We start from the raw sequence: 21,164 nt of genomic DNA on the forward strand, positions 1-21,164 counted from the left end.
TTTTTTTTTTTTTTTTTTTTTTTTTTTTTTTTTTTTTTTTTTTTTTTTTTTTTTTTTTTTGTGACGGAGTTTCGCACTTTTGCCCAGGCTGGAGTGAAGTGGCATGATCTTGGCTCACTGAAACCTCTGTCCCCTGGGTTCAAGTGATTTTTCTGCCTCAGCCTCCCGAGCAGCTGGGTTTATAAGCACCTGCCACCACACCCGGCTAAGCTCATGCCTGTAATCCCAGCACTTTGGGAGGCAAGGCGTGTAGATCACCTGAGATCAGGAGTTCGAAACTAGCTTGGCCAACATGGTGAAACCCCGTCTCTACTAAAAAATACCTGTCCTTTTTCTAAGGAGCTTGTATTGGCTTATGTGTTCCTGTGTTCATCTTGGATGTGTTATTTTTACCCTTGTGGGGATTATGTCACTTTTTCCATAAGTGCTTTTCATACTTTGTCTTAATTATTAGTGCAATGGCTTTAGATGAGGTCACTCAACCAGTCCCTATTCAAAACAATTCAAGCTTCTGGGAGCAGGTAGGGAGACGGTATTTGGAAAGGGAAGAGGGCTTTCCTGATAGACCTGAAATTGCTCCCTGTCTTGAAAGTCTTTGTTTCCTGGTCCACCATGAGCATATTCTTAAGATAATGCAAGAGGGCTGAACAACCCCCAGAATGAATTTGTGCATGGAAAACACAGAAGCCCCCCGACTGCGCCCAACCTCCTCCAACTGGGAAGCGGTGGCTCCTCGGGTCCCCAGGAGGAGCATGCCAATGGCAGTCAAGAGGCCCACAGGGGAAAAGAAGATGTTGCCATCATTTGTTTTCTTCAGCTCTTTGAAAAGATCAAACCCAAATCGAGTGCTGATGGCGCCGAGTGTATCCATGATGATTTAGCGGTATCTAGAACAGCAAGAACAACAATCAAAACTGAACATTTGAATTACTCTGTGTCAGGGGAACCCTTCCTGCTTCCATTCCTCTTCTTGCATTGATACAGAATATAGGGATTTCCACCCTCTTGGTGAAAGGTCGCTGCTGCCTGCTTCTCACATCCTCTCTTGGCTTTCTCTTGCGGGGAGACATCAATCAATCCGCTGGAGTCCTCCATCATCTGGTGGTGCTCAGTTCTTATTACCCCGGGGAGCAGGGTTCATGTTTTAATGACTTTATTCTCTTGTTCTCGGTCTGAACCTGCCTGCCTCTGCCTCCCCACAGCCTCCTCTTCATGAAAGCTTCCCCAGGTAGACCCAGCCCTTGTCCAGGCAACACCAGTTTGTCCAGATGTGGGGCCCATGATAAGGCAGGGGGGTAGGCACAAGAATCTCCATGGGCCTCAAGTTCAAGCAGTGCTCTCGGATCCACCCTTAGCAATAATAAAGCCAAGACTTGAATCCTTATCTGATACTATTTCTCAATGGATTCAAAATTCAGCCCAGAGAGTGACAGGATTGATTAAATCTCTTAAACCCCTTTCTCTAACTGCATAAAAACTTGACTCTGGGCTGAATTTTTCTGAAGCAGAAACCACATATCTCTGGTCATGAATTATTAGGTGGAGATGAAAGGGTTTTTTTTTTATACTGTTCTGTATCGTTTTAGGCTTGTACATGAGCTTGCATTACTTTTGTCATTTCACAAAAATAATTTTTAAAGAGCAATTAATATTTGCCAAAAATAAATAGGTAGAACTGTTTTTATGTTTGTTTTATTATCAGCTACTTTATAACTAGTAAGTAAAGGCTTTAGGAGACATCCTAAAACAAAAATAAGATTAACGAAAACTAAAGATTTTTAAAGCCCACATACTTTGGGGCCTTTTGCCCTCAAGGGCCCATCCCTGCTAAGGCATCCCACATCTATATCAAAGCTTCCATTTCAACCTCGGGTTTCCTTGCAGAGATTCTTTACAGATTAACTAATAAATAAAATGGATTAATTTACTGTCAAAGATGATACATTGTCGTGGCCATGTAGGAACTGAATTAAATAAAACTACCTCCAGAAAGTCCATGCACAATACAAATAATCCTTTCAGACAACAAACATCATTGTTCTCAAAATACAGAGGTCTTAAATTAGAGCCAAAATAAGAACTTACCTCGGGTTTTTGGAGAGACAGTAGTGGCTGGGCAAGGAACTAGGAAGCATATGTCAATTAAGTAGCTGGGATTCTTAATTTATAGTTCTCCACATCTGCTTCAGCAGTGGTTTTCCACCTTGAGTGCACCTTGAAATCTCCTTGGAACTTTAAAAAAGTCTATGCTCAAGCCCCACCCCAGACGAACTGAGTCAGCATCTCTCGGGTGGAAACCAGGCATCAGAATTTTTATCACCCCAGGTGATTACAGCGTACAACCAACGCTGGGAACCAAAGGTATATAGCCTGATGAAGACATACATTAAACGCATACTTTACTTACCACGGATGGACAGAGCTGTGTCCTGACAAGTCATTCTCTGTAACAGAGTTATTTTTGCAGTTGCATTATTTAGGAGTGCCAAATGCCAGGAAGAAAATGAAAGAAAACTATCTTGCTAGAAAAGAACAAGAAACAGGAAGAAGAAAAGTTCGGGTAGGCAGCCACATACAAGCAAGAGTGCACACGCACGCGCACACACACCTATTCTTATTCTCAATGATTCCATCCATTAATTATAAAATATCTCATTTTAATTCATTCAATAAACATTTATCAAGTCTATTATGTACCAGCTACTGTCTCTAACGCTAATAATTCGTAAGCCCTCAATACCCTCACTGATTTCAGGAAAACAACACTACCAAAAAACCTCAACAGGAAATTACACCCCCAGATTCCAGTTTTTCCTGCCAACCCTGCAGCATTTCTACTGGCCCTACCAGTTCATTAAAAGAAACTGTGCTTAGATTAGTCTCAGCTTTAATCTTCAGTAAAGGGCTTGGAGATTTGCCATCGTTGCTGGGCAGCAGCTCCTAGAAGGGCGTCTTAGCTCTTCCTTCTGCCTAGAAGAACACCTCCTAGATACACAGGCTCAAAGGGCATATGGGTCATGTGTGTTCCAATCTCCATATTCACAATTTACTTTTTTCAAAATATTTTAATTGCTACTCTTTAAGCAAACTCAAAACCACATTTAATTGATTTGCTTTTTAATGGGCACTGAGAATCTTGCAAATTGAGTAAGGTTTAGAAAGAATTAACACTTAGTTAACCCAGGATGCCAGTGAAATGGAAATGTTCGTTTTTTTTAAATGGCATAAAATCTCTGAGTCAGCCATAATGCTTTATGTTTTAATATCCCTGTCAGTTTATATCTTCTCATTTCTTTTTCTGTGGCCCCTAGACTTTCTGTTCTATTGCCCAGCCATTTCCACAGACCTTCTGCTTTGTGCTAAAGCTTTTTTTCTACCACCTGCTTTCACCAGGAAACCTGGCTTTTCCTGAGGACTACTACATCCCATAGTCTTTTCTGGGAACGGCCACTCATATCTTGGGAAAGCAAAGTCACCATTCCTATTCTCCCTCGCACTCCCCCTTCTTTCAAGTCTTTCTTCCTTCAGACACCTCCAATGTTCCCCTTTGGAAACTAGACCATCGTGCCGTGCTGCTCTGTTCCCAACCACAGGCCCCTCCAGGACTCTGCATGTGGTCTTCCTGTGCACAGCTGCTACTGCCACCCTGTACACCTTCACCTTCCTGTTACCAGCGCCTCTCACTTCTCGGACCTTCACCTTCCCTCTCTTATAGTAGCCCACTCACACCAGGAATTGCACTTGTTTAACACTCAAGTACCTCCATCTGGTGACAGAGTCTCATCCTTATTCTCTCTAAACCTGATTTTCAATGCCTTCCCAACCTCTTATCACAGGACTCCTCCCTGTTCTGTTTTATCCGTCTCTCCTTTCTAGAATCAAAACTGCCCTAGAGGTAGAATATGTTGATGATCAAGAACCATTTAAAAAATGATTTCTGTGCTGACAAGTGAGAAGAAATAGTTATCCCCTGAAGCAGAGTATTGATAGGTTCCCAACCCAGTTCCATAGCTCACAGTTTTGTTCCAACCTCTGTGTGTCTATTACTGACACTGACATGTAGTATTTTTCTTGTCCAAGCATGTAATCTCATAGTGGATGCTGCCAATGTTCCCACCAGATTTCCTTAACCTACCAGCATGCCTGTTACCCAGTTGCTGTTTTGCCTTATAATTTTCTCGGCTAAAGGAGAGCTACCTACCTGGGAAGCCAGGTACCACCCCATCCCCCTCACCAGGGCACACTTCAGGCATGACTCACTGGCATAAGGTCATAAAAAGACAGTCCCTGGCTGGGCGCGGTGGCTCATGCCTGTAATCCCCACACTTAAGGAGGCCAAGGCAGGTGGATCACCTAAGGTCAAGAGTTCGAGACCAGCCTGACCAACATGGTGAAATCCTGTCTCTACTAAAAGTACAAAAATTAACCGGGCATGGTGGCACATGTCTGTAACCCCAGTTACTCAGGAGGGTGAGGCAAGAGAATCACTTGAATCCAGGAGGTGGAGATTGGAGTGAGCTGAGATCACGCCATTGCACTCCAGCCTGAGCAACAAGAGTGAAACTCCACCTCAAAAAAAAAAAAAAAAAAAAAGACAGCCACCTGGGTAAGACTAACTTTATAGTGCCACTTCTCCTCCAGACCTCCCCCACAAGATTAGGCTGAAACCAGTCTTCAGCAGAAATCACATGATTAATTAACATTTCCCCTTGCCTTGTTCTGCTTCTCTCAAACAAGCACCCTCCCCATCACACTCCCCGCCAAAATTACCTGAAAAGTCCCTGTCTTTGGCTCTGCTGCTAGGGTGCCAAACCTATGACGAAAGTGTTTTGATATCTAGCCCAAGCCCTCATTATTTTTGCTGTCTAAAAATTTATTTGCAACCTTGCATATATTCTCTTTAGATAAAATTTTTAATTAGTTTATCAAGACCTATGAAAAACACTTTTGGGGTTTAGATTGGGACTCTTTAGAATTAATATGTTAAATGGGAAAAACTGTCATCTTTACATAATGAGCAAGTAGTATGATCATCTTACATATCCTTCAATAGTTAATAGAAAGAAATGATGGGGAGAGAGACGAAGGAGAGAGAGAGAACCAGTTTTCTCTTTGTGATGGAAAACAAAACAAGTATGCTCACCGTCACTGCTTCTACTCAAAATTGAACCAGAGACCCTGGCAAGTGCAATAAAGCAATTGATTAACTGATTAATTAGATAATTATTTAAAAGGTAAGATAATTTAAAAAGAAAAATAGAATCATTCACAGAGGAACTGAGGCAAATGTTATGAGAATTAAAAAGTGAGTTTAGCAAGATTGCTGAATACAAGGTCAATATAAAAACTCATGTGTTTTTAATACACTAGCAACATACAGTTAGAAACGTTTTGAATATATATAATGTAAAAGAGTGTAAAAAAGCTATGTGAGGCTGGGCATGGTGGCTCACACCTGTAATCCAGCACTTTGGGAGGCCGAGGCCGGCAGATCACCTGAGGTCAGGAGTTAGAGACCAGTCTGGCCAACATAGTGAAACTCCATCTCTACTGAAAATACGATATATTAGCTGGCTTGGTGGCAGGCACCTATAATCCCAGCTACTCAGGAGGCTGAGGCAGGAGAATTGCATGAACCAAGGAGACGGAGGTTGCATTGAGCCAAGATCGTGCCACTGCACTCCAGCCTGGGCAACAGAGCCAGACTTCATCTCAAAAATAATAATAATAATAAGCTATGTGAGGTAATATTAGCTAGATTTGGTCATTATGCAATGTTCTATACTTCAAAACATCTTGTATGTAATAAATACATATAATTTTATGTCTATTTTTTTAAATAATGAAAAACCATCACATAACTAGTAAATGTGAAAGATGTTTAAGACTACATATAGGAAAAGATTAAACATAACTTAGAGAAATTAAGAAGACTGAGTAAATGGAGGGGTATATTTTATTTGTGATTTGAAAGACTCAATATTTTAAGGATGTCAGTTTTCTCAAAATTAATCACTACAATCTCAATCAAAATCTCAGGAAGTTCATTTTTCAAAAAATTGGCCATCTGATTCCAAATTTATATGAAATAGCCAAGGGCTAACAATAGCCATGACACTGTCGAAAGAGAAGGAGGAAGAGGTAATACCTGCTCTGTCAGATAGCAAGATTTATTATTAATTGTCAGCATGGCTTTTGGCAAAGGATAGATTAGAACAGAAGCCCAGAAAAATACTGATGCATGTATGCACCTTGATTTTTTTCAAGTTTGTTGCAGAGCAGTAGAGAAAGAATGGTCTCTTCAATAAATTATGTTGAGTTCATTGGATAATCACATGGGGGAGAAAGGAATCTTAACTACTACGTCACACCATATACAGATTTCCATTCTAAATGGATCACAGAGCTAATTGAAACACACAAAAGCATTTAAAATAATAGTAAAAATTAGTAAACTGGACAACACAAAATTTAAAAGCTTTTATTAATCAAAAAACACTTTCAAAATTAGAGAGCTATATATATCCAAAGTTGGATATATACAGATACACCTCATGACCTAATAATTTCACCCCAGATATTTACCCAATATAAATGTGTGCTCATGGGCACCAAGAGACATGTGCCCATTCATAATAGCCAAATACTGACGTACATTAACAGCATAACACGTAAATAATGATATGTTCACACAATGAAATCCTACACAGCAATGACAATGAATGAACTAAAGCTACAGGAAAAAAAAAAAAAAACAGATAAATATCTCAAACAATATTGAACAAAAGAAGCCAAATCTAAAAGAATGCATACTGTATGATTCTTTTTATATAAAGTACAAAAGCAGACAAAACTAAACTTCAGTTGACCCCTGAACAACAACAGGGGTAGCGATGCCAACACCCCTCACAGTTGAAAATCCAGGTATAATTTTTTATTTTTATAATTTTCTTTTTAGAGTTAGGGTCTCACTATGTTGTCCAGGTTAGATTCTGGATTTGGGCACCTGGCTTCCAGCAATCCTTCCACGGTCCCATGTAGCTGGGACTACATGCATGTATCACCGTGCCCAGCTTGTGTATATATATATTTTTTTACCCTTCACAACAATATTTTAATAAAGCTATTAAATGTTTGTCCTTGATTACAAGAATACATGTTCATAATATACAAAACTTGTAGAAAACAAAGGAAGCATAAAGAGGGCAAAAAAGTCACCCCTAGTTTACTACCAAAGACAAAGATTACCAACGTATAATTTTTCGCTCCACAAAAACTTAACGACTGATAGCGTACTGTTGACCGGAAAATTTACCGATAACATAGTCTATTAACTCACATTTTGTATGTTATACGTATTACATACCATATTCTTATAATAAAGTAAGCTCGAGGAAAGGTAATTATTAAGAAGATAAAAAAAAAAGAGAAAATATATTTACTATTCATTAAGTGGAAGTGGATCATCAGTAAAGTCCATCCCCGTCATCTTCACATTGAGTGGGCGGGGAGAAAGAGGAGGAGGAGAAAGAGGAGTGGTTGGCCTAGCTGTTTCAAAAGTGACAGAGGCAGAAGAGGTGGAGAAGGCGGAATGGGAGGCAGCAGATGCATAGACTTGGTGTAACTTTATAGAAATACATCATCATTTCTGACTTTTTTTTCTTTTTCTTTTCTCTAAAGATGTTTCCACATGGTACCAATCCTGCTTCCATAATTTGCTTTAGCTTCAATGCCTGTGTCGTCAAAGGGTCCATGTCAAAACAGAATTTAAAAGCAGCCTTGAGTAATCAGAACCGCTCTGTCAGATTGTCTAATGTCAATTTGTTTTCTGGCACTGCTTCTTTTATGTCTTCTTTCTCACCGTCTGCAGCTGGTTCAGAAGTACTCATCTCCATAAAATTGTCTTCTGTTAATTCCTGTGGTGTGGAATCTATTTGCTCTTGAATTTCCCCAAGTTCCAGATCTTGAAATCCTTCATCCCCTACCTTTGTGTGTGTGTGTGTGTGTGTGTGTGTGCGCGCCACATCCACAATCTTTTTCATAGTTTCCTTGATCGGTTCTGTCATAAATCCTTTGAAGTCATGCACAACATCTGGATGCAGTTTTCTCCAGCAGGAATTTACTGTTTCTGGCTGGACAGCTGTCATAGCTTTTTCTATAACAATGATGTCATCTCAGTGGTATAATCCTTCCAGATTTCCATGGTGTTCTTTCTACTGGGGTTCTCTTCTATAGTGTGGCAATACTTTCCATAGAGTACTGTGTGTAAGCAGGGGTCCTTATGGCCCCCCTGATTTAGAGGCTGAATTAGAGATACTGTGTTTCGTGGCAAGGAGACAACTTCGACGTCTTTGATGTTGAACTAATGGGGTTCTGGGTGACCAGGGGCATTGTTCAATAGCAAAAGAGTTGTAAAAGTCAGTCCCTTTCTGGCAAAGCACTTCCTGATTTCAGGGATAAACCATTGATTAATCAATCCAGAAAAAGGACTCTCATATTCTCATATTCATGCAACCAAAAGACTGGCAGCTGGTATTTATCTTTTCCCTTCAAGGGTTGGAGAGTAGTGCTATCAATAAAGACAATTTTGATTATATAACACAAATGTATTTGTACAAAACAGTAGCATTAGCTTATCGCTTCCTGCCTTAAGTCCTGATGCCTGCTTCTCTTTCTTACTAATACATGTCATTTGTGGCCTTTTTTTCCTCCAGAATAGGGCACTTTGATCTGCTTCAAAAACATGGTCAAATAGGTGTCCTTTCTCCTCAATTATTTTCTTAATGGCATCTGGGAATTTGCTGCCTCTTGGTCATAAAAAAAAAAAAATGTTATCTTGATATTTTTTAAGCCAAATCTTTTCCTAAAATAATCAAACCATCCTTTACTGGCATTAAATTCTCCAGCTTTAGATCCTGCACCTTCCTCTTGCTTTGTCATACAAAGACTTCGGTTTTTCTCTAATCACCTTAGAGTCTATAGGTATGCCTTTCTTATAGTAATTCTGCCCCTATATAAAAGCCACATTTTCAATATAAAATGAAAACGTGTTTCTCAAAAAACACGTTGCAAGGTTTTCATATCTGTTGCTATAGCTGCAGAGACAGCTTTATGCATTTCCTTTTCTTTTTCTACAATGGTACTGATGCTGGGTTCATTTATCTTGAAATGGTAGGAAAATGCAACTGCAGACCTCAATCTACGAGAGGTATCAATCAATTCAACTTTTTCTTGCAACATCATGACTTTTCTCTGTTTCTTGGACACACTTTCAGCATCGCTGGTGGCACTTCGTATAGGTCCCATGATGTTATTCAAGTTGTATAGTGTTGCACTAAACATGATGAAAAATACGCAAGAACTGTGAGAGATCACTTTTTATTGTGATACACAACTTACTGGACAGATGAGCTGCTCATGCAGAGATCATTGTCCTCACACTCTTTCAAGCAGATACTTGCAACACTGGAGCTCACTGTAATAGCAATAGGAGTTGGCTACAATATTATTACAGTAATACACTATGTACTGTAGTTAATTTATGCAGTTATGACTTAATACTGCAGCTTTACTTTTGTTCACTTTTCTCTTAACTGCAAATAGCACCATGCATGACCATCTGTAAGTATTCATGTGCATAAGTTTTGATACATTTTAACTTTTTATAATAGATATGCACATATTTTATGGGAGTAAATGATAAAATAGACTAGTACCTACATATACTTTATGCATTTGTGACATCCTTTTTCTTAGTATTTTTGATATTTCTAGACTACACAGCAATTTGAAAAATCTGCAAGATTTTTCCAGTATATTTATTGAGAAATATTTTCCAGTGTATTTATTGAGAAAACTCTGAGTACAAGTGGATCCATGCAGCTCAAACTCGTGTTGTTTGAGGGTCAACTGTCTAGTGCTGCAAGATAGCGTATTGGTTACATATTGAAGAGGATGAAGACAGTAATAATTAGAAAGAGATGTAAGAGGAATTTTGGAGCAATGGTAATGTTCTATTTTTTCAGTCTGGGTGGTGTTTCCCTGACTGTTCACTTTGTGATAATTTATTGAGCTATATGTATACATTGTAATATTTCCATATTTGTGCTATTCGTCACAAGAAAAACAAATTTGTGCAATCTATTTATAGATATTTTATCATTTTTATATTCTTGTGAATACAGTCTTTGGGTTTTCCACTCATTCATTCAGTCAGTCAGTCAACAAGTATATCTTGAGCATATACTCTTTGCCAGATATTGCTTTAGGTACTGAGGTAAAGCAATGAATAAGATGTAGGTGTACAAGGTCCATTCTCTCATTAAATGCACATTCTATTGGGGTGATACAAACAATAAATAAACAAAAACAAGAAAATCTCAAATAGAATTAAGTGCTATGAATTGAATAAGGCATTGTGTTGGTGGCTAATTATTACTGGAGTATAAGAAAAAAACTTTTGGATATCTAGCAAACCATCTTAAAGAATATTCTTTTATGGTAAATTATAAGCTTATTCGCTTTGATTTTCTAGAAAGATGATCATAAAATCTCTGAATAATTGTTTGGCCTCTTTTTACCAATATTTATTCCTCCGATGAAACTATTCTTCAGTATAATGGAGGACACCTACTTTCAAATCTCTCTGCACAAAACTCAGACGAACAAGCGTAGCAGTAAGGCATCATTTTAAAACTGCACTTAACTGTACCGACAGAAGAGGGCACTCTTGCACCAAGAAAACAGAGTATGGCACCCAATTCTTCATAAAGTTGCCTGTCCTTTTTAGTCCAAAAATCCTGCACATTTCAGTATGAACAAGAAAAAGTACCCAACAAATATGTAAAATTACTATTCAAAGAAAATGGTGAAAATTAAAACTTTTAGCTCATGGAGATACTACCCAAGAAATCAATCATGAGGGAGAATAAAGCTGCAGTGTAACACTACCTTATGAAGTAAATATTGTTTGGAAAAAGATTGTGAACGTGAAGAATGCTTCAAGTCATAATTTTAAAAACTCAGAACATATATGAATAACAAAACAACCACAGAAAGAAAGTACTGTAATGAGATATGTCTGAATTAAATAGAAATAATAAAAATAACAAAATCATCTCAGAAATGGGCCTAGACAACCAGTTGCCTACAGGAGAAAGTACAATAAAGAACACAGAGAAGAGAAATAAAAAATAGCCTAGAGAACAAAAACAAAATAAAGAACAGAAAAAGGATAAAAGAACGAAATAAAGACAGGCAAATAAATCTAAATATGTGTAACCATAGTCTCTGAAGTACAGAAATAAAACAGTGGAGTAGAAATGATATTTAAAGCTATAATCCAAGAAAACATTTCAAAAATAAAACAAATCCCAAACCTGTGTATTGAAATGGCCTACAATGTACCTAGGAAAATTGACCCTGAATGATGAAGTCTAAGACATATTGTGGAAAATCAGTTTTAACATCTGCAGAGAAGAGAAAAAGAGGGAAAGACAAGAGAGAAAGAGAATGAGAGAGAATCAAGTCAATATAAAGTAAAGAAAGCAAGTTAACATCAGACTTCTTGAGAACAACATACAAACCAGTGGAGCAATAAAGATATTCAAACCAATTCAATTCAATCCAAACCAAGAATTTTATATACCAAAAAGTACTCTTTCATGAATGGTCTTTCATGACCATAAAGAAACTGCGTTAAACAGTCAAGAACTTAGAGAACATTGTACTTGTTAGCCCTTCTTGAGAAATCTACCAGAGGATGAGCAGCATCCAGTAACAAAAAAAAAAAAAAATTGAAGAAACTTTAGCAAAAGACTGATAGCACAAATATATTTTATTATAGCTCTAAGACTAAAGCAAACACATGAATAAGAGTAGGAAAGTAATATATACATGTTCTATGTTTTATATGTGCTGCCAAAGTTAAAAAAAAATGACAAAAAACGTGAGAGGAAATGCTAGCAAGAAATTAGAAGGTAGAATATAAATTTGTTGATTATTACTCAGGCAGTAGATGGGCGTCAAAAGATATCACTTAAAAATGATAAAAGCCTAAGTAAATAAAAGAGTAACATGAGGCCATTAGGTCATAATACAGCATAAAAATAATGTCTAGAACAAAAATACAAACTTTCCTAAATATCACAAGGAAAAATTAAAGAGAGAAAATATAGTAAAATAGAAAGACAATATGATTCTAAAGTTCATATGGAAAAACAGACAAACAAGAATAAATAGGTAAACACTGCAAAGGAAAAGCAACAAAACTCCCATAATTAAAACACTGATGTTGGCACATGAAGAAATAGACCAAAGGAAGAGGCTAGTAAATTCGTCAACAGACCTAACCACATATGGAAATTGAGTACATGATAAATGTGGCAACTCAAATCCCAAAGGGAAAGATAGATGTTGTTGTTGTTGTTGCTGTTGTTATTGTTCTTGTTTAAGATGGAGTTTCACTCTTGTCACCCAGGCTGGAGTGCAATGACGCGATCTCGGCTCACTGCAAGCTCCACCTGCTGGGTTCAAGTGATTCTCCTGTTTCAGTCGCCCAAGTAGCTGGGAAACAGGTACCCGCCACCATGCCCAGCTAATTTTTGTATTTTTAGTAGAGATGGAGTTTCGCTATGTTGGCCAGGCTGGTCTCTAACTCCTGACCTCAAGTAATCTGCCTGCCTCAGCCTCCCAAAGTGCTGGGATTACAGGCGTGAGCCACCGTGCGTGGCCAAGACAGATGTTTTAATAAGTAGTATTGGAATAACAGAATCGACATTTGGAAAATGATTAAAATAGCATTCATATTTATCTCATGCCAAGTAAGCTTCAATTGAATCTGAGATCTAAATTTTAAAAACGAAAATATACAGGTAATTGAAAAAAGTATGGGTAAATACCTTAAAACCTGGAACTAGGGAAAACCTGATTTTAAAAATTTAGAAGCAGTAGAAGAAAAGATTGGTATATTCAGCTTATAAAAAACTTTAAAGTAGATTTAATAAGCAAAGTCAAAGAGAACTGACAAACTGAGAAAAGGTTTATGCTAATTCTAATACAAAGGGTTAGTCTTCCTAACACATAAAAATCTCTTAAAAATCAAGAAGAAATGCACCTATATAAATGTCAAAAAAAAGAACAGACATAACACAGGGAAAGATATATAAATGACAGAGCATGTGATTGCATGCTCATAAATTCACTCAAAGCAAGAGAAATTTAAATTAAATATATACTACTATAGTATTTTTTTATCTATCAGTTTGGCAGGCACCCAAAGCCTTTATGACATTCTGTGGGTGCGGTTGTGAAGAAATAGGCAGATACATATTATTGCTAATAGGAGTGCTATAGTGTAATCCTTATAACCAGAATTTAGCAATAGCTAAGAAAATTACATATGCAATTGTACTTCGGCTCAGCAATGCAACTCCTAGGAATTTACCCTAAAGGTATACCTCCGTAAATACAAAATCGCATATATCCCTTTCTTGTTCCTAAATTGTTGGTTAGTGTCATTATTCTTTTTATCATAACTCTAATTTTTTTAAGCTTTTGTCTTTCACTTGTTATATGTCTGCCTTTGTGTTTATTATTTTCACCTTTATCTGGGTTTGTGAAGCATGTTCTTCTTTTTTCAAAATTCTGGAGAATAAAACCATGTACACACTTTAATTATTTTCCGTTTTCTAATAAATAAAATAAAACTTTAATTCTTTCTCTGTGTAATTTTTTCTACTTAAATTATTGATCACTAGAAAAGGTGTGTTAAAGTTATTCACTATTTTTGTAAATGTTTCCACTTCTTCTTTTATTTATACCTCCCTGTATTTTCGAATTATGCTATTAGGTGATACTATTTTTCAGTTTTAACACATGGCATCTTTTACCAAACTGAAATATTTATATTTGTTCTTATTACTGTTTTGGACTTTGGGTAGAACTTTTTTGGTGTTATTCTTGTTATTTCTGCTTTTCTCTTTTCAATACTTCTGTAGTGTCTGTTTTTCTCTATCATTATTTTAATCTTCTTGTTTTTACTGTTTTAGAATTGTGTCCTATAAATTGTCTATAAGTAGATCTTTGTCTTTTTAATACAGTCTTTCTTTAAACTGGCCAATTTAAAACATCCACATTTCTTGAGACTGGTCATATTTGTACTTATTTGCTGTCTTGTTTTATGCTTTGTACATGCTATGCTTTCTTACTTTCTTTTTTTTTTTTACATTCCTTTGATTTTTTTTCAAGTATTTTTCATTCTTTTTTTTCCTCTACTGTTTTGGAGATTATGCATTTCACTTCAATCTTCAACTGGTTATAGTTTAGTTTAACACAAATATTGTACATAATTAATGTCCAGGGTTAAACTATTTTCCCCGTCATCCCCTGAAAAGAACAAGAACCGCAGAGGTTTTATTTCCTTCCTTCCATTCTCTCTCCATAATTCCCTTTGCACTCCTCAAGCCTACTATCTTCTACCTCTCATCTGAGTTTTAATTCTTAGGTTATTAATTCCAATTTAATCTTCAATCATGTTTTACTCTCTTTTTTGCATCACTGCTACTTATATTCCATACTTTTTAGCCAATTCATTTTTTTAAATTTTTTGGAGCAGAACTTCTAGTCATTCCTTTAGGTAAAAGTTTTCAGACAGTAAACTTAGAGTGCTTGCTCCTGCATTTTCCCGTCACACTTGAATAAGAGTTTTTATGGGTAAATATTTCAGTTTACAGTATTGTTTTCCGCCAGAAATTCAAAATACTGTTCTGTGTCTTCTTGTAGGACAAAGAGAAAGCTAAACTCTATATAATTCTCGTTCCAGTTTATAAATTTGACCTTTTAACACAAAAAGCTTTTAGAATATATTATTTTTGCATTGATCTTCTTTGATTTTGCCACAGTATGGAAGTGTGGGTTCTGAACGGGCCCTTTCAAAATGAGAATGCATGACTGTTTTCAACTCTGTACATTTTTTTTCTTATTTCTTTGAGTATTTCTATTTCTATTCCTCTGGTCCTCAGTTATCTCTCTGTTCTTTTTTCCTGAAATGCCCCTTAATGAATGTTGAGACCCTTTAAACTATCTTACATGATTCTTAACATGTTTAAGGTTTTTGTTTGTTTGCTTGTTTGTTTTGTGAGACAGAGTCTCACTCTGTCACCCAGGCTGGAGTGCAGTAGTGCAATCTCAGCTCATTGCAATCTCCACCTCTCAGATTCAAGTGATTCTCATGCCTCAGCCTCCCAAGTAGCTGGGATTACAGGCGTGCCACTACACCCAGCTAATTTTTGTATTTTTAGTAGAGACAAGGTTTCACCATGTTGCCCAGACTGGCCTCGAACTCCTAGCCTCAGGCGATCCGCCTGCCTCGGCCTTCCAACATGCTGGGATTACAGGCATGGACCACCACACCTGGCCAACATTTTTAAGTACTTTTGATCCCTTTATCCTTTTATTCTACATTTTGTACAATTCCACAGCTCAATCTACCAGCTAACTCTCCAGTTATTTTCTTTCTACTATTCAGTCTACTTAATTGTAATAATCAAATTTATTTCCAGAAACTCTAAATGAATATTTTTAATAATACTCTGTTCTTGTTGTATGGATGCTATCAAGTATATTACTTATATATTTTTTAAAATCTCTTGCTTGACCTGTTAACCCTGTTGAGGCTGATACTCTTCTTTCATGTGATTATTCTCTACAATCATGTGACAGATCTGGGTTGTAGGTTTCTCTTTGTATTTGAGATTCCTCATTAAACTATCTATGAATACTGCTTTGGGGTTTACCACAACTTGCCTTGGCAGTTTCAGGGTGGTATGGCCTGGATGTGCTTTGGGGCAAGCGTATTAGTGGTTACAAACCTTGTTGGGAACTTCTACTTCTTGATACTTTTATTGAGTGGTGGTGATACATCTTCTGTATAACATCCAGCCAGACAGCCTGGTTAAAAATGCTAGTTCAATCATTTGCTATCTGAGGGATGTTAGGTAAATTACTTAATCTCTTTGTGCCTCAGTTTCCTCATTTGTTACGGGCGGATAATAATAATAACCCACCTCTTAGGATGATTGAGAGCGTTAAATGGACTAGAGCACATAAAGGTCTTCGACCAAAGCTGGCATACAATAAGCACAAAAAGTATTAGTGTTATTACTGTCCCAGTTCAGATATTTCATGATTGCATGGATATTGAAACTCATTCCATGCCTGAACCCAACATTGTAAAAAAATCCAGTGCGAAGGGGAAAAGTCACAGCTGCCAACAATCATTGGGCATAGTGAGAATTCTAAATGAGGAATTTGTCTTCTTCCATTGATTATCAATTGAGGTCATAGTTTTACTGAAGGAATTTTTTTACTGGCTGATATGGTTTGGCTCTGTGTCCCCACCCAAATTTCACCTTGAATTATAATAATCCCCAGGTGTCATGGGAGGGAGCCAGTGGGAAGTAATTGAATCATGGGGGCAGATCTTTCCCGTGTTGTTCTCGTGATAGTGAACAAATCTCATGAGATCTGATGGTTTTATAAAGGGGAGTTTCTCTGCATATGCTCTCTTGCCCACCACCATGTAAGACATAAGTCTGCTCCTCCTTTGACTTCCTTCCTACCTCGTTTGCCATGTTGGCGAGGCCTCCCCAGCCATGTCGAATTGTGAGTCCATTAAATCTCTTTTTCTTTATAAATCACCCAGTCTTGGGTATGTCTTTATTAGTAGTATGAAACGGATTAATACACTAGCTTTCCGAGTCTTTGACTGCATTGGATGCCACTCAAAACAACATGCATTTAATTTTAATTCCTGTGATGTTTACATCATGGTGTCAGGAGCTAAAGATAAAGTATATCTGCACTCACATACACCAAAATAGATCTGAGAATGGCTTTCTGTTTCATACATACAAAAAAGCCAACATGCCTAGATATGAAATTATTTAGTCATGTATTTTCCCTCAGACCTGCACACTAAGTTTCACTATCTTCAGAAATTTTGTACAAAACAAAAGTTTGATGCTCATCTGTTTTGTTTAACCCTTTATACATTGTAATTTATTTATTTATTTATTTTTTTTTTTTTTGCCCAAATGCTGATAGGATTACTTTCTCAATCTTTTAAAGTTTTTTAGCATCTCTATTTTTGCTCTGCAGGGTGAAAGGGAATCATTGAGTATGATCCTGTGACTATCCAAGTTAAAAAGATTCTCTTCCATCATGTCTTGGATTGTTGACTTTATGCCAATTAGTCTTCTTTTTTCCTGAGAAACACCATAGTTGTTGGGTTTACTTTCTATTCTCCCTTTATATCTACCAACTTCTCTCTTATTATTTCCCATACATTCTAAGAGACACACTCAAATACACCCTATTCATCACTAACTAAAGTTTCCAGTGTCTCAGTTTTGCTTCTTTATTGCCTTTAAAGTCTATTTAAATTCTTCTATTGCATCTATTGCATTTTTTCATTCCCTAGTGGTCTGTTTTTATCTCATTTAGCTTTTTCACATCTTATCAGAGTTTATCTTTGCAGCATTGCACTCCTATTCCATAGATTTTGTGTCTTCTTGAATCCTATTATGCCCAAAAGTTTTCTAAAAGTTTCTTCCAGTTCTTGCTATATATCATTTTATGAAATCAGCCTCTCTCTCTCTCTCCCTCCCTCCCTCTCTCTCTCTCTCTCTCATTTATAACATGATATATCTCTTCTTATTTGGCACTTATTTTTTTCATACCTTATACTTTTGTTTCCACTTATTTAATCTTGAACACAGAATGATCTGTTCAGAACCTATGTGTGTCAACAAGGGGTGTGCAAATTTCTCAGCCCCACCGTTGTGCACTGGGTTGCTTTTTAAATCCTTTTCACCTATCTGTAGCTAAAACTTTGTTGATGCACGTGAAGGAAAACATTATTTAAATGGAAAATTTATTGCATTAGAATATGAGCATTTATAAATTAAATATTAAGGATATATTATGCTTCATATAAATACTGTGAATAGAGTATTACTTAACATGCTTAATACATATATTAATATGCTTAATATACTTAAGTATGCACATTTGGGGATTTTTCTATTTTTATTGGGTAAAAAAAGGATTTGGATTCTTTTAATTGAGGAAAGAGAAAATAAAACGGATTTGGGAAACTAAGAATGCCAGATGAGTGGTGTGGATCAAGAACACATCTGGACTTAGCATTCAAGTGTGGAGCAAAGAAATCCACCGAGACAACTGCACAAGCTTCCTCACCCTGCTGCTCCAATTGGACCTCTGCCTCGGGTTAATGACACTGTAATTTTTAAAAATACCAGCATGCAAAAGCTGTAAACAGCAATTAGGAATGAAGCAACACATGTTCTGGCTTGTCCCAGCTCAAGGGAAAAAACTACAGAGGAGTTTGAGAAGTATGCACTAGACAGTGTATGAAGTTCTAAGGAGGACTCGAAATGCAATTGAACATTACAGATTCTGGATGTATTAGGGAGCCTGTGGAGTACTATATGTCCATGTGTCTCTTACCAGAATATTTACAGTCAACATAAGTGAAACAATTGTTTTTGAATCTATATTACCTCATGTGTTCTACCTGTCAACATTGCTATGTGGAAGAAACCTTAAACTGAGGAAGTGGGGAGCTCATTTTCTTGTTGATTTAAAATCATTCTCTGGTTGGCTTTCCAGCAATTATATCGGCCTACCAACTTGTATGTTCTTTCTACCCCTGGGCACCATATTGCTGGGTCAATCTTGCTGGTGCAAGAAAAATGAAGAGTCAAGATCTCCCTGTTTGGAGCATAATTTCCAGTGTCTGAAAGGATTCCATCTAGTGTAGTTCTGCCGGGCTCAGGTTAATCTTCTCCTCCTTGTATAGTCTGGGTCTGGGACACTTTAAACAGACAACGTAGATAAAATATCCAAGAACACTGCCACCAAGGCTCTTCCTGTCCTTGGCTTAACCAAAAGTATTTTATTTCTGATGACTAAACTGCCTAGGATGGAAGGAACAAATGCCTGTCCTCACCTTCTTCCAAATCATAATTGGGAAGTCATTCAGTCTTCCAACGGCTGCAGAAAAGAAAAAAAACTAACTTGTAAGAAAGACAGAGGGTGAAGGACAGCAGGCAAGTACAAAGTAAAGAGATAGACGTCCAAAATTCAAGTTGGGAGAGAGCTTATGTTTCTGAACTCAGAGGAAGGCAGCAATGGGAGGAAACAAGCAGACTACTCACTGGCAATGAGACGCTGATGACCCCTCAACAATGTCTCACTGCCCAGACTCGTTAACTTGTAGTCAGCAGGGACTGGGTGTGGTTGCTCAAGCCTGTAATCCCAGCACTTTGGGAGGCCAAGGCAGGTGGATCACTTGAGGTCAGGAGTTCAAGATCAGCCTGGCCAACATGATGAAACCCCGTCTCTAATAAAAATACAAAAATTAGCCGGGCGTGGTGGCAGGCGCCTGTAATCCCAGCTACTTGGGAGGCTGAAGCTTCAGAATCACTTGAACCCAGGAGGCAGAGATTGCAGTGAGCCAAGATTGCACCGTTGCACTCCAGCCTGGGCAACAGTGCCAGACTCCAGCTCAAAGGAAAAAAAAGGAAAAACTTGTAGTCAGCAGAAATTTCTTCTATATTCTGATGATCAGCTGGCTATCACTCCAGTTTTAGCATTGTCAGTTTTCATCTGTTTTATATGCCTTCATAGGGTAATTATGATGGAAAGCTGGGAGAAACTATTACTGGGGCAAAATGTATTTTTCCTGTGTAACTGAAATGAATTGTTAGTTTCATAGATTATGTATTTTTATATTTTTGGATAATAGTTTGAAGTTAGATTCATATCCCTGAAAAAATCAGTTGGCAACACATCGTATATATTTTAACTAATAATAAAAGTGCTTTATTCATTCAGAAGAAACTTTTTAATAAATCAAAAATTAGTAAAGAATGTTTATGATTTACATAAAAATTTAAGATTCTTAATTTTCCTCATTATTGTAAATAGATATATTCTCCCTCTCATGCTTTAAAATATGAGAAATCCCGATATAAATGAAAAAAATGTGTTTACCAAGTAAAAGAATAAGAACAAAAGAAATGCCGGGCAATGCAGGCTTATATACAGGTCATGGTTCCCAGCTCGGTGTCTGGCAGTGATGCCAAGTCAGACATGGAAACAGACCCCAAAATGTCAACCCCAAAAGGAACCACAGGGGACATGAAGTTTTTGGTTATCTGAAATAAATGTGACCCACGGGACATGCATTCTGGAAAAGGCACTGACTCAAACTGCCTCACGTTACCAACAACAAATTGTTTTAGGTCATGAGCTTCAACAATGAGAAGGTTGTATGGAGAATGTGGAACTTGTCTATCAGAGCACAAAGAAATCACTGGGGTAGGTGAGAAAAGGGAGAGGAGGCTAGCATGGGAGCAGGTGTGGTTCACCTGCCTTCTCCCACAAAAAATTGCTGCGGCCACACTGAATAACTTGGTGGCAGCTGGGAGGAGAACAGCCACAAGGTGGGCCAAGGAAACTGAGCCACAAGCAAGACCTGAAACCCACCTCGATAGGAAAGAGACTGACTCCAAAGAGATGTGAGTCAGACATGTCAGTGGTCACGGCAGAACATTCAGCTAAGACAGAAGTGAGGAACTCACATTACCACACCAGAGAACAGAGGCCCTGAGTCCGCGAGTAGGAACACTCAGGTGTCAGGCCTTCAGTCGACTAGAGCTTGAGATGAGCCCAATGGCCTTCTTGACAAGAATTTCAGGTTTTGTTTTGGCTTTTTGGGTTTTTTTGTTTGTTTGTTTGTTTTGAGGCAGGGTCTCACTCTGTCACCCAGGCTGGAGTGCAGTGGCGCCATCTCAGCTTACTGCAGCCTCCATCCCCTGGACTTAAGTGATCTTCCCACCTCAGCCTCCCGAGTAGCTGGGACTACAGGTGCACGCCACCACACCCGGCTAATTTCTGTGGTTTTTTTTGTAGAGTCAGGGTCTCAATATGTTGCCCAGGCTGGTCTTGAACTCCTGGACTCAAGTGATCCACCTGACTTGGCCTCCCAAGAGGTGCTGGGATTACAGGCATGAGCCACCATACCCAGCCAACAAGCATTTCTATGGACACCATGCCCGGGCTCAAGCCTGTTCTCACCA

General features: G+C 37.8%; 1 protein-coding gene across 4 annotated transcripts in view; it reads right to left on the minus strand.

The window, feature by feature from the left end:
- The window catches only part of SERPINB13 (serpin peptidase inhibitor, clade B (ovalbumin), member 13), an 11,837-nt gene extending 9,291 nt beyond the window's left edge, over positions 1-2,546 (minus strand). Inside the window, exons 1-3 of one of the 4 annotated variants that reach the window (XM_011953592.1) lie at positions 2,408-2,546; positions 2,086-2,124; positions 707-887 (exon numbers count right to left, since the gene is read on the minus strand). In XM_011953592.1, coding sequence (XP_011808982.1) covers positions 707-871 — 165 coding nt within the window. In that variant the 5' untranslated portion in view covers positions 872-887; positions 2,086-2,124; positions 2,408-2,546. Of the gene's footprint in view, positions 1-706; positions 888-2,085; positions 2,335-2,407 lie in introns of those variants that run through there. The other 3 variants (XM_011953591.1, XM_011953590.1, XM_011953589.1) reach the window with 3 other exon arrangements.
- Between the last annotated feature and the right edge of the window lie 18,618 nt (positions 2,547-21,164).

The sequence above is a fragment of the Colobus angolensis genome, unplaced genomic scaffold (genome assembly GCF_000951035.1).
Source record: "Colobus angolensis palliatus isolate OR3802 unplaced genomic scaffold, Cang.pa_1.0 Scaffold369, whole genome shotgun sequence".
NCBI classification, from domain to species: Eukaryota; Metazoa; Chordata; class Mammalia; order Primates; family Cercopithecidae; genus Colobus; species Colobus angolensis.